General features: G+C 37.7%; 1 protein-coding gene across 1 annotated transcript in view; it reads right to left on the bottom strand.

The window, feature by feature from the left end:
* Window positions 1-7,593: 7,593 nt before the first annotated feature.
* ARID4B (AT-rich interaction domain 4B) overlaps window positions 7,594-15,129 on the bottom strand; it is a 119,446-nt gene continuing 111,910 nt past the window's right edge. The window contains 4 exon segments of the mRNA XM_042453175.1: window positions 7,594-9,354; window positions 12,011-12,157; window positions 12,564-12,779; window positions 14,004-14,114. Of these exon segments, the coding sequence (XP_042309109.1) occupies window positions 9,224-9,354; window positions 12,011-12,157; window positions 12,564-12,779; window positions 14,004-14,114 (605 nt within the window). The 3' untranslated portion in view covers window positions 7,594-9,223.

Below are 15,129 nucleotides of genomic sequence, written 5' to 3'. Positions count from 1 at the left end.
AATACCCAGCTTGTTGGGGGCAATTAGCTTACACTTTGTAAACTGCTTAGTATATCGGTATAGAAATGTACTTGCTATTGCTAGTGCTGTAGCTTACATCCATTGTTCCGGATCCTAGTCTCTGGAGAAGCAGAAAACAAGCTTGCTCCATCCTCAGTATGACATCCCTTCAAACATTTAAATAAGGCCATTTAAAATATACCTCTTAACCTACCCTTTTCCAAGCTAAACTTGCCCAGCTCCCTAAGTCTCTCCTCATAAGGCATGGTTTCTAGACCCTTCACCATTTTGGCCATCCTCCTTTGGACATTCTTCAACTTCTCAATATCCTTTTTGATGTTTCATACTTTTTATTCATCCTGAACCTCCCAACATAGTTCCATGACTGTGTCCAGGGGAAATAGCTTATTCCTAAGCACTTTCTCCACACAACCTGGAGCTTTATACGCCTCTAAACTCCCAACCACTTGCATCTGATGGCAAATTCCCTCCCTCCCAGAGTGACCAGAGATCCTCTTCCAGGACATGTCCTATATTTCAACCTTCTGTCCAGGAGGAATTTCAAAGTGTGCTCCATTTTGAGCATGACTGCATCTGCACTGCAGAAATAATCTGGTTGGACACCACTTTAACTGTCATTGCTCATTGCTATGAAATTCTGGGGACTGCAGTTTTTTATGGTACCAGAGCTTTGCTGTTGAAATGTGGCCAATGAACCCCTAACTTGCTTCTTGCACACAGCTGCTCCTACAGAGGCTGGATGGACATCTGTCAGGGATGCTTTGATTATGAGTTCCTGCATGGCAGGGGTTGGACTGGATGGCCCTTGTGGTCTCTTCCAACTATGATTCTATGATTCTGCTTCTCACTGTCTCTCCTGCTGCCTTCTATACCTCTTTTCATTGTCATGGCAGATGCCCCTCACTTACCTCTCGTGCCCTGCCACTCACACTCACTCTCTCATCTCTCCTACTTCCTCCCTCACTGCACCATGTGTCCTCACAGCATACCCCTCCCATGCTTCTTGGACAGCCCTTGCGCCGCTCACTTTCCTCCTCCCTGTCTTATACAAGTCTCCTTGCAGTGCTCTCTCTCTCTCTCCTATCTCTTACTGCCTCCTCTATATCACTTTTTGTTGTTTTGTTAATTGGCTTTGAGCCAATCCTGACTCATGGTAATCCCATGGATGAAACATCTCCAAGATTCCCTATTCTCCACTGCTCTACTTAGGTCTTGCAAATTCATGCCCGCGAGCTCCTTAATAGAGTCCATCCATCTAGCAAGTGGCCTTCCTCTTTTTCTGTATCCCTCCACCTTTCCTAGCATTATTGTTTTTTCCTATGAGTCATGCCTTCTCAGGGCATGACCGAAGTATGACAACCTCTGTCATCTTTGGATTCTTGGAGATCTCAGGCATGATTTGTTTTAGGATCCATTTGTCTTTTTTTCTTTTTTTTTTTGGTTGTCCATAGTATCCTAAGCACTCCTACCCAGCACCACATCTCAAATGAATTGATTTTCCTCCTATCCATTTTCTTCGCTGTCCAGCTCTCGCAACCATACAGTATATGGTAATAGGGAAAACAATAGCTTGTATGATTCTAACTTTCGTGCTCTCCTTATATCCTCACAATGAGCCCCTTGTTTGCTTCTTGCAGAGCTGTTCACACTATTTCTCTCCTTCTCCCTCCCATGCCTCACTTCACACCATCATTGCTTGTCTCTTGTTCAGCACCATTCCCATTGCCCACCCTCCCATCTGTCCTACTCCTTCCCCAGCCTCACATCATGCCACCACAGTGCACCTGAGAGCCAGCATGGACTGTTGAAATAGCGTTTGCCACTGGGATTTTGAAGTGTACTTGTTCTAAAACTTGCTTCCAAGACGTGGATGATCTCAGAAATGTCTCCTGAACCTAACAGGGCTAAGCTGTCCATCCAAACATCCTGAATCATGTAGAATGCAGCCACAAGAAAATGAATGTAATGTACTTCATCAAAATGCTATGCCTGATTTCATTAAGGACATACATATATACCCTGCTTTTAGTTCATTCCAATAAAGCCGTATAAGATGCTATTGCTAATAATGAAATGGACTCAGTGAAACAGATGCGAAAGTACTGTATGTGAGCTGGACTATAATAAAATTCTGTTTTGAGAAAAGCTGAATCAAATCCTCCCAAGTGAACTCTGAATAAAACATTTTCTGTCTCCTCCCTTTGCACTGTATATTGTGTATCCCCAGAAAAGCCACTATTAGGTATAAGGCTGGAATATCATCAAGACCTTTAATGTGACATGCAGGCAGAATCTGCATTTGGGAAGAACAGGTGGGAATTGGAAATGCCCTGTTGCAAGAGTGGGCATGCACTTCTGCTCACAAGCCAAATGTGTTTTGTTAAAAAACATTAAATAGGTTATATATTTTTAAAGTACAGATAGATTAAACCCAGGCTCAACATTCCCATCCATACCAGTATTCTTTAAGACTTTAAAAAGAAGTGTGTCAAGAGAAGCCAAAAATTATATCAGGAAAGGACCCTCTCATAATTATTTTTAAAAGTGTTCCTCCTGCTCCAAAAGCCTTCCTGTAAGATAACATACTTGTATATCAATTTCTTTTTAAGGCTGGTTCTTGTTATCACAGGTATATCCTGTGGTTGAAACATATGCAACTGTTAGCTGTGAAACATCTAAGCAAACTTTCTTGATGTAGTATAGTTAATTGTGAGGAATCCAGGTCTTTCCTTTAAGAGTTTTTGTTGAGATTATTTTTCTCACAATAATAAACCATAATATTTTGCAGCACTAAACGTGCTGTTCTTTCGCTCGCTCTCTCTCTCTCTCTCTATTGCTAGTTATTTCCACTCTGACTGGATTATTGCAGGTATGTTAGATTACATGTAACACATTACTGGTGACAAAGTACTGCAATTTCTACTTCAGTGTCTGCTGCACTTTGTCAGTTCTTAACTTTTTAAAGTGATTTGTCAGATCTCCTGCTTTACCACCCCAATGCACAATTGTCTCTCTCTTTAAAAACTTCTTTTTCACAATTATTTTGTCATTTTATTCTCCTTTACTTTCTTGCAACTTAAACTTTTAGAGTTATATTCCTCCCTGATGTAATACATATCTCACCTGAATTACATTATTTTTAGAGACTTCTCCTATGCATGCAACTCATTTCTCTTGTCTAGACAGTTGCATAGGGAGTTTACTATAAGTAACTTGTACAAATACTATGCAAAAGATGGAAATATAGTTAAGACATATAGTATTCTTGCATTCGTTGATGAATTTGTATTTACTATCAAGTAAGCATGCAAGGTATGGTTACCAGTGCAAAATCAGTACAGTACCTCCAGTAAGTACTAAACAACTTGCAACAAAACTGGATATATGAATCCTGTTTAGTAACCTTATTTGAATAAGAGACAGACTGCTTCAGTTTTTTATGTTACACTGTTAAATGAAAAATAGCCAATATAGCAAAATTGGAATGCCTGTCCATTCACACTTGCACTGGATAAATCAGTACCTAAACAAATACAGTGTATGAAATGACTGTCCAAATATTTATAATTTGTTATTTTAGAAATTGGTGATTTCAGACTTTCGTAATTTTAATGGTGTGCTGTTAGGTAGACTGTTAACTGCCCTGAGCTCCTATGAAAAAGGATGAGGTACACATCTAGTAAACCAAACCAATTTATTCTTCCAGACCCAATGCTAGCTTTGCTATCTGTCATTCTAGAAATCTGTACTTCTATACTCCACAAAGTTCTGGTGGTATTTCCATCAGCACCAGTATTTACTGATATTGCCAGATAATAATAATATAATAAAATTTTATTTCTATCCCGCTTTTCCGCGATGATCAAAGCGGCGTACAGATAAAATTCCAATACAAGATTACAAACATAACAATAAAACAATTCCTATTAAAAAACTATTACACTCCATCCTTCCAGTGTATAGTTTCTTTTTCTTGTATTGCCTCAGTTTTCCCAGTACAGGTCATATATACAAGACTGTTGTACATTGTTCTCTCTTAGTGGCTGGGCTAGCCCAGAGCACAGTGAAGCTGGTTATAGCTGGCCTTCTGTATCCACGGATTCCGTATCCATGGAATCAATCATCCATGGCTTTAAAATATTTTTTAAAGAAAATCCAAAAAGCAAATATTGATTTTGCCATTTTATATAAGGGACACCAATTTACTATACTGTGTTTTGAGCATCCATGGATTTTGGTATCCACAGGAGGTCCTGGACCAAACCCCACCAGATACCAAGGGGCCATTGTACTTAAGCAGCATTTGTTTCATATTTGTTATATAAAAGGCTTCTGGTACCCTATTTGGCATTCTAAAAGGACCTTATGCCCTATCAGGAGTGGCTTCATGTCTACAATGACAACCACAGCTCTGTTCCAAGTGGTATCTAGCCTTACTCTCGCTGCAAGGTAAGTTGGAACCTTGTTTGCTCTAGCAGTTGGGGGTGAACATGAGCCGGGTGTGGAGTATCTGTAGTTACATTGTCATGGACAGATCACCACCTGTTGCAGTTTAGATTTGCTGGAACTCAGAACCTCTGCAGAGCTGGGGGACACATTAAGATGGTCCACCCCTGGAAACTATGGATCTGGATGGATCTCTAGTGGCTCTTGGGAGTTTCCTGTTGCTGTGGCAGGTAATCTGTCAAAGTTTTGGTGATCTTTGCAATGGAGAAATAGCCAGGGCAGTGGACACAGTTGCTCCTAATGTGGTGGGTAGATGTAAATTCAGAATTTTACTTATGCTCAAAGAGTTGAAAATTATAGTACTGAAATGAATTGAGGGCAAAGTTTGTCAGGATGAAGGATTCAGGTCATGCCATATTCTCTGCTTTGGAATGTAAACAACTCTGAATGGCTCCAGGTTTTAAGTTGCTAGCTCAAATAAAAGTACTGCATAAATAGTTGAGGACAGTGAAACAAAACATGTAATGTTTTGATGGATGGGTACCACGAGGGATAGAGACGTACGTTAGGTGTAATATTTGAACATCCAATGAAAATACAGGGGTGTAAATGTTTAATTCAATGTAACCAATGAAATGTGATTTCTAGTTTTCTTTGTTCGAAACACTATAAAAACTTGGTTCATTTAGAATCGTGGTCCCAGAATTTTGAATATGAATTTCCTCTGGGAACAATGCTGCAGCTAAATAAACTATGGTCCGGTACATACCGACCCTTTGGGGCTTCATGGTGACGTGCTAGGGTTGCCTCGGGGTGGCGCGTGCACACGCCCCGCAACCCTAGCACGTGACAAGGACATCGCAGCTGCGCAGCACCATCCACACGGCGTGCACAGCTATTATGTCGCAGCAGCGCAGCATCCAAACATCACTGCGCAGCTGCGACACCATCGTGCCGTCTCTGGCGGTTTGTGGCAGCGCAAAAAGCAGCCACTTCTGTGTGCTCCTTTCTTGCTGCGTAGCAACGTTGCACAATTTGGTTGCTGCGTCGCTGCTGCGGAGCTAGGAGAGACGTCTCCCCAGTGCCTCTTTTTGGTGCTCTGTATTGCGCCTAGGTTTCCTTTCCAACCGACTCCTTGGTCTCCCTGCTGATTTCTGGCTAAAATTCTGGTTTTAAAATAATCAGTAATCAATAATCTATAACATTAGGTCAAAGGTTGTGCACCAGCTGCACCCATTCCTTGAGATGTTTGATTTGGACATGGTGACACAAGCCTTAGTTACATCCCAGATGGGATTACTGTAATATGCTCTTAAGTGTAGCTGCCTTTGAAAAATGTTCAGAAACTTAAACTGGTCTAAAGAGCTGCAGCCAGATTACTAATTGGTTCTGGCTAGAAGGAGCACAACCTTGTTGCAAAGTGCAATTCAAAGACTTTCTTTTCACAGACAAAGAAAGGCTTTTCTTTTCCAACAGGCATTTGAGTGATTCTATAAGGCCCATCCTATTCAATGCACTAGATATTCCTAATTGCTGTGCTGGTACATGTGTTTCAACGTATTATTTAACCTGGTGTTATTTATTTTTTTCTGGTTATATTTTTTAACTTTTGTATTTTGTGGACTTTTAACAATTTTTAAAATGTTGTTGAGTCTCAATCTGGGGAAAGGGCAGGAAATATTTTTACCATACTATAAACATTTTAACAACTAAGGGTAACTGCTGTATTTTCAAAAGTTGTTTCCAATTTAATTGTGTTTTTAAAATGTTTTCATATTATCAGCACCATTTTTATCTACATCATTTTAGCTACTTCTGTTGTAAACCATCTTGAGTCTCAGTTCTGAGAGAAAAGCAGGCCATAATTCAAACAAATATTGGCTTTATCACAGTCTGCCTTGATTCCTTACCTGTTATGGTCTTTTTAAATACAAAATAAATCAAGTAAATCAAGTAATTCAAAAATAAATATGAATTTCTTGGAAGTGTTTAAACAGAGGCTGGCTGGCCATCTGTAAGACTGAGAGTTCCTGCATGGCAAGGGGTTGGACTAGATGGCCCTTGTGGTCTCTTCCAACTCTATGATTCTATAAAAAAATAAAATAAATTAGAGAGACAGAGAATTACAGTGGGCTGAGTGTTCAACCTGGACTGCAGGGGGGACCTGTGTTTCAATCCCTATGCAGCCATGGTATCCCACTGGGTGACCTCAGGCCAGTCACACTTCCCCAACCTTAGAGGAAGGCAATGGCAAACCTCCTCTGAATAAATCTTGCAAGCAAACCCTTGGATTTAAGTCCCAGTCAACTTGAAAACACCGAAGTTCAAAACAAAATAAATATATACAAACAACATGGACTCGTGTTTGGGGGCATTCCAAGGACTAGCTGTGGGGATTATTGACAGTATGAACCCTCTCTCAGCAGAACCACAAATACAAGATGCTTCAGAATAACTGTTACCACTGAGCAAAGACGTTTCCAGCCCATTTTGCCCCCACAAAGAAAGACTAGATAGTGATTGGTGTTGTACACACACGCAATAGCATTTTATAATATCAGAGGTCCCTTTACATAGCAGGAGCCCAGTTAGATGCTGGTGTGAGTAAGCACCATATCAGTGATTGTACTGGAACCAACCAATAACAAGTAGATGTTAGAGACCATCAAATACTGAATATCTGAAAATACTTTGAGAAACATAAGGGATGAAAAAAATATATCTACATGTGACAGATAAGTTGAAAAGAATGGCGAAGTCTTGTCTTACTTGTGCTGTTTGGATAGGAAGTCCTCTTGTGTTTATTACTTTTCCACAGCTATAGCACAAAACAAAGAAAACTTTGCTTTTCTTCCAAGCCCCTTGTGATTTTCCTGAAGAACTGGGAAAGTGGTTTAGTGCCCAATAATGACTAGTGAACCTATATGATATCTATGGAATATGGAGAAGCCTAATTGATGTCTATGGGACAACAATTTCCTGGAATAAATTAACTTTAATTTGACTCAGAGACACATTTATGTGATAATTTGGTTTAGTAACTAATGTTAAATCTGAAAAACTGGATTTCTAGTTCTTGAATACAATCAAGTTTCTTGATTAAACTTTTAAAAACAGAATCCAATATTCACAAACTATGGCATTTTATTTCAGAGGCCTTTGCTTACATTTGTACAATATATTACATAATTCCATTGTCTGCAGAACCTAATATATATTTTATAACTTTACTTTATATGCCTTTCCTTCAATGTTTGTCAACATTTTTACAGTCCTGTACATATCTGAATAGCTTGAAACCATTTTCAATAAAATCAGTTACCTTTAAGCACACACTACTAAGACTGAAAATGCTTTTCTTAGAAAAGTCGAATGTAAAGATTCTGACACTCTAGCATCTACAAACAGAATGTTTGAAATTCTTACATGTTGTTTTGCCAGAAAAGAGAAAAAGGGAAAGAAAAAAAACACATGCCAGCCTCTGTAAGCCCAGCCAAAAAAAAGTACACAGAACTACAATTAAAACAGTAAAACAATCTGTACAATAAAGTACTGTGTATTAACAGTGCCAGGTATTAAATAGCTTGAATGAACACGTCCGCAATATACAAATGTCTTACAAAGTTGTGTAATTAAATACAAGTGCCAAACAAGAGAGGGCTTGGGATCCATACAACATAAATTTGATAGAAGTGAAAACAGTTTTGATTTTTTATTCTGTACAAGGCAATTAAAAAAACAAACAAACTTCTCTACCACTCAGTTAGCTATTTATATTATAAACAACTATACTTTTGTGGCAATATTCTTCTCACAACCATGACTTAATATTAACACAGTTCACTCCTTCTTGAAGACCTCTCAGTTGCAGCTCATAATAAGATAAGCAACACAAATGAAATATTTGTTGCCTTAACTGAAAAGAAACGTTTACAAGAAAACACAAAAATATAAGTGTTATAATTCATTATGAATAAATATACACTTTAAACTGGCTAAATACAATCTTTATACATTAAGATTTAATACAGTTTGTTAGCCATTTTCTTCCTTTTTCACAATGTATTTTTATCAAAATTAAAAAAAATACTGATTCATAGAAAAATGGCAAAGTACAGTAGTTTCATTCCAATTCATGGGTTATTACAACCCACAGCAACCTAGTTAGCCTAATTCAAACCTGTAAACATAGTTGCCTTTGAAACAGAATCCTTATTTTTGGTTATCAGGTTTGATGAGAAACATCCTATTAACGGCAGGCTTGGAATTAAATTACATGTGCTTGACTTGTACAGTTATAGCCACCTTAAGATGACTTGGTTAAAAAACAATTATCTTGTAAAAATGAAAATAAGTTCATTTTTCCTAAATAATGGAAAAATATCAAATACTCCAGCTTTAACAGAATACCAGGGAATATGTGAATAGTAAGCCACTTGAACACATGGATTAGGCCTACCCAACAACTGTATGCTTACTGTGTTGATTCTACCGGCAGTGAACAGCCTCCATTTGCCACAGAGGACCTTCAACTCACTCAACATACAATTCCCAGACAAGTTGGAAACAATTATTGCTTGAGGAAAAGCAGTCTGTTGTACTTTTTCTTCATAAAAGTGCACTTAAGTGCAAAGTTTGCTTGTCAACAAAATTTTTAAATACAAAATAGTGCTTGTCTGAATGTTGTGCCACTGTGCAGTATAAAAAGTGGCTCTCAGCAGCCATTAAGTGCAAAGTGCTTAGGCAAGTCTTGCTGTCACCTGCACTCAACTGACATTCCATTTTGTGATGAACTCGACATGGGTGGATCTGCTAAACTTAACATAACTGCTGCTGTAATGGAACTGGAGGAAGGCGAGGAAGATGATGATGATGTAGTGGCAGCACCTGTAAGGTAGAGTAAAAGTATTTTTAAAATTTGGTATTGAAATCAAATAGCGATTTAGATAGTGACCTGCAAAATACTTTTTCTAATTGCTGTTGTCTCTTCAAAACTTATTAAAGCAATTTGAAATATATTTGTGCTGCAATCTTATGCATGGTTATTACTCCTCAATACTATGAATGCTTGCTTCTGTTGTTAAGCACAGGTATGAACATCAAACCTTTTTTTTAAAAAAATGGACCAATACCAGACCATATAATATTTTTGAAGTATGCTGACTTTGATCTCAAGTCCTATTAGACAGTCATGTATTCCATTGAAATAAAAAGGAACTGACTTCCATGTAGACCAGGAGTAGAGGTTCAAAGCACTTGTCAGAAAGATACTTTTCCTAGTAGGGTAAATAAGTTTGATTCATGGCAAGCATGCCAGGTAAGAACAGGTGACTCACCTGTAACTGTGGTTCTTCGAGTGGTCATCTGTGCCCTCACACAATCTGCTCAGATTTTCAGCTTCCGAATGGAGTTTTTGCACAGGCTCAGCATCCAATTGTGTGAGGCACAGAGACCACGAAGAAGAAATTAAGTGTGACTCCAAATCCATCTCTAAGCACATCTATGCATTCTACAGTTAAGGGTTTATTTGTGTGTGTTTGTGCACCATCACTAACGATAAATACAGATACAAATCAATTCTAGTGTTCCATCATATTTAAAAAGAGAGGATAAAAAGAAAGAGACTGAAATTCAGTTTCATTGCATGACATGAACAGGCTGCAACTGAAACATGACTGGGAGTTAAGCAGCAATTTTAGTAATTCCAACATTGTCATCCTCAATGTGAAAGAGGACAGATAAAGGCAATTTCTGCTATGAGGAAAATGTTTTTTCTTTATATATGTTATTATGAAGGCTCACAGTGATAAATTAAAGAGTGAGAAATTTTGTGGTTGTTGCAAGGTTCTGGAAATGTATTGCTGGAATCTTTTCAAAAACAAAGCCCTGACTAGATTAATCGTTATACAAGGAAAAGAAGTGGCCAGTGATGAGCGGTGCAAATCATTGTTGACTAAGTAGGTGTGGCAAGATAATTCTCTTTTCTCATTAATGTGTTTGATTCTTTGTAGTTTCTCTCATGTGTGAGAAGTCAGAAAAACTGACCAGAGGAGAGGTGAGTGTGAGCAGATTTTTCTTTTCCACCTTTGCAGCCTGTGTAGATATTGTATTGGCAACCACAGTGGGTCCTTGGTATCATCTGGGGTTTGTTTCCAGGCCTCTCGTGGATACCAAAATCCGTGGATGCTCAAGTCCCGTTATATACAATGGCACAGTAAAATGGTATCCCTTATATAAAATGGCAACAAGATTATGGCTTAAATTTTAATAACGATTGTGAAGTTTTATTGTAAATGTATGTTGTTTTCTATGCCTAATAAAGGATGACTGACTGACTGACATAAAATAGCAAAATCAAAGTTTGCTTCCTGGAATTTTTTTTTAATATATATATATCCCCCCAAGCCATGGATGATTGAATTTGTTGATATGGGGGGCTGACTGTAGCAAGGATGAGAAAAATAAGAGAAGCATCTTCTAGAAGCATGCTTACAGAACAAGGTTACCAGCAGGATTTTATTTTTCGCTTCCCTGGGTTTCCTTAGGCAACATTTTTGATCTTCTGGATCACCACTGAAAAATAACCCCAATTTTAAAAGGCCCAGCTTGCATTACATTTAATAAAGGTTTTATTAAAACTGGACAAATACTGAACTGTTTGCTGCTGTAGGAGAGTTTTATTGGTCAAGATAAAAGCTTAAATATGAGCTTCTTTCAAAGTTATTAACTGAAGAAACGTCTATTTTAAAATTGCATTAAACTTACATCAAGATAGAAACTATAGATAATCTCTGAATAGATACTCAATACTGCAAAGGTCTAAACGGTTTTTATTACAGCCCCAAAATTCAGTAAACAAAACATCTAAACAACTTACTATGAAGCATATGTGCATAGTTATTTACAGTTGTGATTACTGTCACAAGTACACATTCTTGCAGTGAGATCTCAAAAAAATAATAATAATCAATTACATGAGTATTTCTTAATCATAATTTCCCTGACTTTGGGTAAATTTCCATTCTCCATCGTGTTCTCTGTGCCTCACATATTGGTTTGCACCTGCACAAAGACTCCATTTGGAAGTTCAAAGCTGAGCAGGTTGGCAGGCAACCCCGCCCACTCCTGTGTAAATTTGGGTAAATTTCCACTATGTTCACTAATCATTTCCATTTCCCATGAGTAACAAGGCTAAATGATGATAACCCACTAAGGGAAGGAGAGGAGAGCACAAGTCCTTACTGAAGTTCTAGAATGTTCTGGAACTAGTAAAAGCCGATGTGTGGGATAGGAAAGAAATCACAAAGAAACATTTTCTTCCCTACAAACACAGGATATAAGACTTTTATTCTTAAATGTGTTTTGTTGAAAAATAGCACCTTGGAAAATCAAGGACACTTATTTCCAAGACACTGAAGTTAAAGATATACCTAAGATTTCCACAGTAAAGGCAATTTTTAAAACATTTAATAGCCATATTTTAATTTTAGTAACCCTGTTCAATATTTATAAATGGGAACAAAATGTAGATTGATATACTTACTTTCCCGCTCTTTTTTCTTCAAACGCTTTCTTCGTCTGTCAATGGAAGCTACTTCAGATTTCAAGGATAAGTAGTGTTTCCTGATTTCTTGAAGTTTTTCTTGAAGAATTGCTATGCGCTCTGTGCTGGTCATATTTTCTAGGTCAGCTGGATGTAAAGCAACACTTGTTAGATTAAAGTAAAATCTTAATTCTTTCTCCCAATAAAGAAGGACCCAAGAATGATAGAAGAATGTGAAAAAGAAGTGACATGTATATAACACTCCACAATTTCTAGTTTTGATATTTAAACTACAATATTTCTAGTCAAAACAATCACCAGATTTTGGAATAAAAATACAAATGAGATTTCACTGACAATTAAAAATCAAAGGGATCAATGGTTCTCTTAATAACAAAAAATCAATCCACCCACCCCCATGTTTACCATAAGCTTTTGTAGGTTTGAGTGCACTTCATCACATATGAAAGCTTATGTTCCTTCCTCCAATTCTGGCTCTCAAAGGATTATACAGTCAAGAGTGCCTGCACAGAAGGTGGTAATCCTTACTTACACATTTGAAAACTCCATTTGTAAAGCTTTGGCAAGCGAGTATTCTGTTCCTTGAGATCTGAATCCTTCTCTCCATTTTTCCCACATTTGCCTGGAGACTGTGTTCTTCCTGGAGATTTGGTATGCTGAGACTTTATTCCCACAGAAACTGATTTTGCTGATTGGGTTTTAGCAATACTTTCTCCAGCAGAAAGGTCTTCACTGTCACTGCTGTTTGCTGCTGAAAAACACAATATATTTATAGGCTTACTTTATTTCCAAAAACCTTAGTACAGTGGTGCCTCGGGATACGAAATGATCAGGTTACGAAATTTCCGGGATACGAAAAAGTTGGATTGGCAAAAACTGTTTCGGGTTACGAAATATTTTTCGGGTTACGAAATTCATTTCGGCGCGAAATTCAAATGCTGCAAAGTGCAGCTATAGGCTTTCCAGTGCTAACGGAAAGCCTTTTCGGGTTACGAAATTTTCGGGTTACGAAAGGAATGGCGGAACGAATTAATTTCGTAACCCGAGGCACCACTGTACCTTACTACCAGGCATGAGAAGCATTCTCATTTGATACAGAATGCAATCAACATTCCTCAGACAAAAACTAAACAGCAAATTTCAGTAACGAAAAGGGAAAGAAAACGTACACTTGTTTCTTCAGAGGTGTTACTTGGCCCTTGGGATGTGGAATAGAATAATATGCTGTGCTTTCTAGGCTTGGCAGCACTTCCATAATGTGTAAACAATTTTTAAAAAACTGTTCTGTGGGGTAGCATTCTACATATAGGGTCTGTATATGCAATCAACTTGTAAAGAAGGGAAATGAACTAAATATTAGAACAAAATTGGTGCATCAAGACATATCACAAAACTGGAATAGTTACATTAGTAACTGTACATTATTCTTTAAACATGCAACAACTTTTCATATTACAGGAATGGGCATTCTCTCTAGTATATCATGAACATTTTGGTCAGATCTAGATATGTCAAGGCTGAGAAAAACATCAAAAATTTCATGTGGTGGGAGAAAGGAGATTCTACTGCTTTTCTGGATCTTCACATGTGTAGTTAGATCCAGGATCTGCTGACATCAGTGAGAACACTCACATAGCATTACTCTTTTCAGAATGCTTCAGCTGACAGAAAAGTGTGTGTTGTGTGTAATTTTCACTTATTTTCACCACCCACTACAACACCTAATGACAAATTCTATGCTGTTCCAATTAGTATCACAACTTTTTGATGAGGGCAAAGGTGATACAAAAAACCTGCAAAAGACACAGAAATAAGGAAAAACTGCCTCTCCTATATTCCACCAGCAGCCATGTTGTACTAGATCAGAAGTCTGCTATTAATGGATGGAACTTTAGGGAATTTTAGACAGAACAATAGATAACGGGGTATGGCTTGGTCCAATTGTTGCTGTCTACTGAGCTGCCATGCTTACCACTTTTGCTCTTCTTTTTGTTGTTAACCACAGATGTTTTGTGACTTCTTTTCTGCTTTTTTGAGGAACTGCCTCCCTGGGCATCTTTAAGCCTCTTCTGGCCTGTAGAAGCTTTATTAAAAATAACAGAAAGAACAATATAATATATAATACACATTACAAAACAAAAGTACTAATAATCATCTTGCATCATTTGATTGAACTAATCTGCTATTGGGTTCAATGGCCTCCTTCCAAATCTTAATTGAAATTATTTCAGTTTGACTTCAGGAATAGAATGTATTGCTATAATATACATTACCCATCCCTTAACGTTAACTTACTTTTTAAAATTAGAACAATCATATAATTGTTAATGGGCTATCTCAGGGAGTCCTGGGGGGTAAAATGAATGAAACAGGAAACAATCTACTGTACTCCTATGCTCCTGATATGATATAACAATCAAGTGAACTAACTAAATATTGCAAGAAATGGAACTTATAACACAGGAAAGAGGCTACCTTATTTTCTCTATCTAATTTGGTGATGATGTTGGAGTTAGAATAGACCCCTTCCCCCAATGAGCCTGGTATCTAGTATGTGAACTTTCCCAATCATTTCAGGTAGACTGCTTTATTAAATATGCTTTTTTAAAAGTGCAGTGGGGAGGAGATGAAACATCACAGAAAAAATGACCCCAGAATTGTTAAGTAGTACATTGCACAAGGAGTATGCAATGATTCATGTGTGCTAAAAAAAAGGAAAAATGTTTATAAATACTTTGATCAGCTGCTAGAGCCTTCTTCAATCCCACTGACAGGTGAAGTTAAAGCTGAAGCAGAAGATGACTATGTATTGCCTAGTTTGTTACAACTTCTTTAAAATAAGTAGTCTGAAACCCAAAGAAAGGGCACAGGAACATGGGGATAAATCACAAGAACAACCTGAACTCTGGTTACTGTATTTGTCACAGCAGTACCTCCTAAAGTGAAATAACTACTGTTCAGTTTAGAAAGCATTACTTCTTTTAAGTAATGGAAACTAATGTGGCAAATGTTAAGCTGTATCTATATGCATGGTCTTCTCTTGCTCATCCTTCTTCAGACCCAAATAACAGAAAATATGAAATTTAGATACTCTGAAA

The sequence above is a fragment of the Sceloporus undulatus genome, chromosome 1 (assembly GCF_019175285.1).
Source record: "Sceloporus undulatus isolate JIND9_A2432 ecotype Alabama chromosome 1, SceUnd_v1.1, whole genome shotgun sequence".
NCBI classification, from domain to species: domain Eukaryota; kingdom Metazoa; phylum Chordata; class Lepidosauria; order Squamata; family Phrynosomatidae; genus Sceloporus; species Sceloporus undulatus.
The sequence above is the reverse complement of the archived record's forward strand: the minus strand, read 5'-3'. Positions and strand labels throughout refer to the sequence as shown.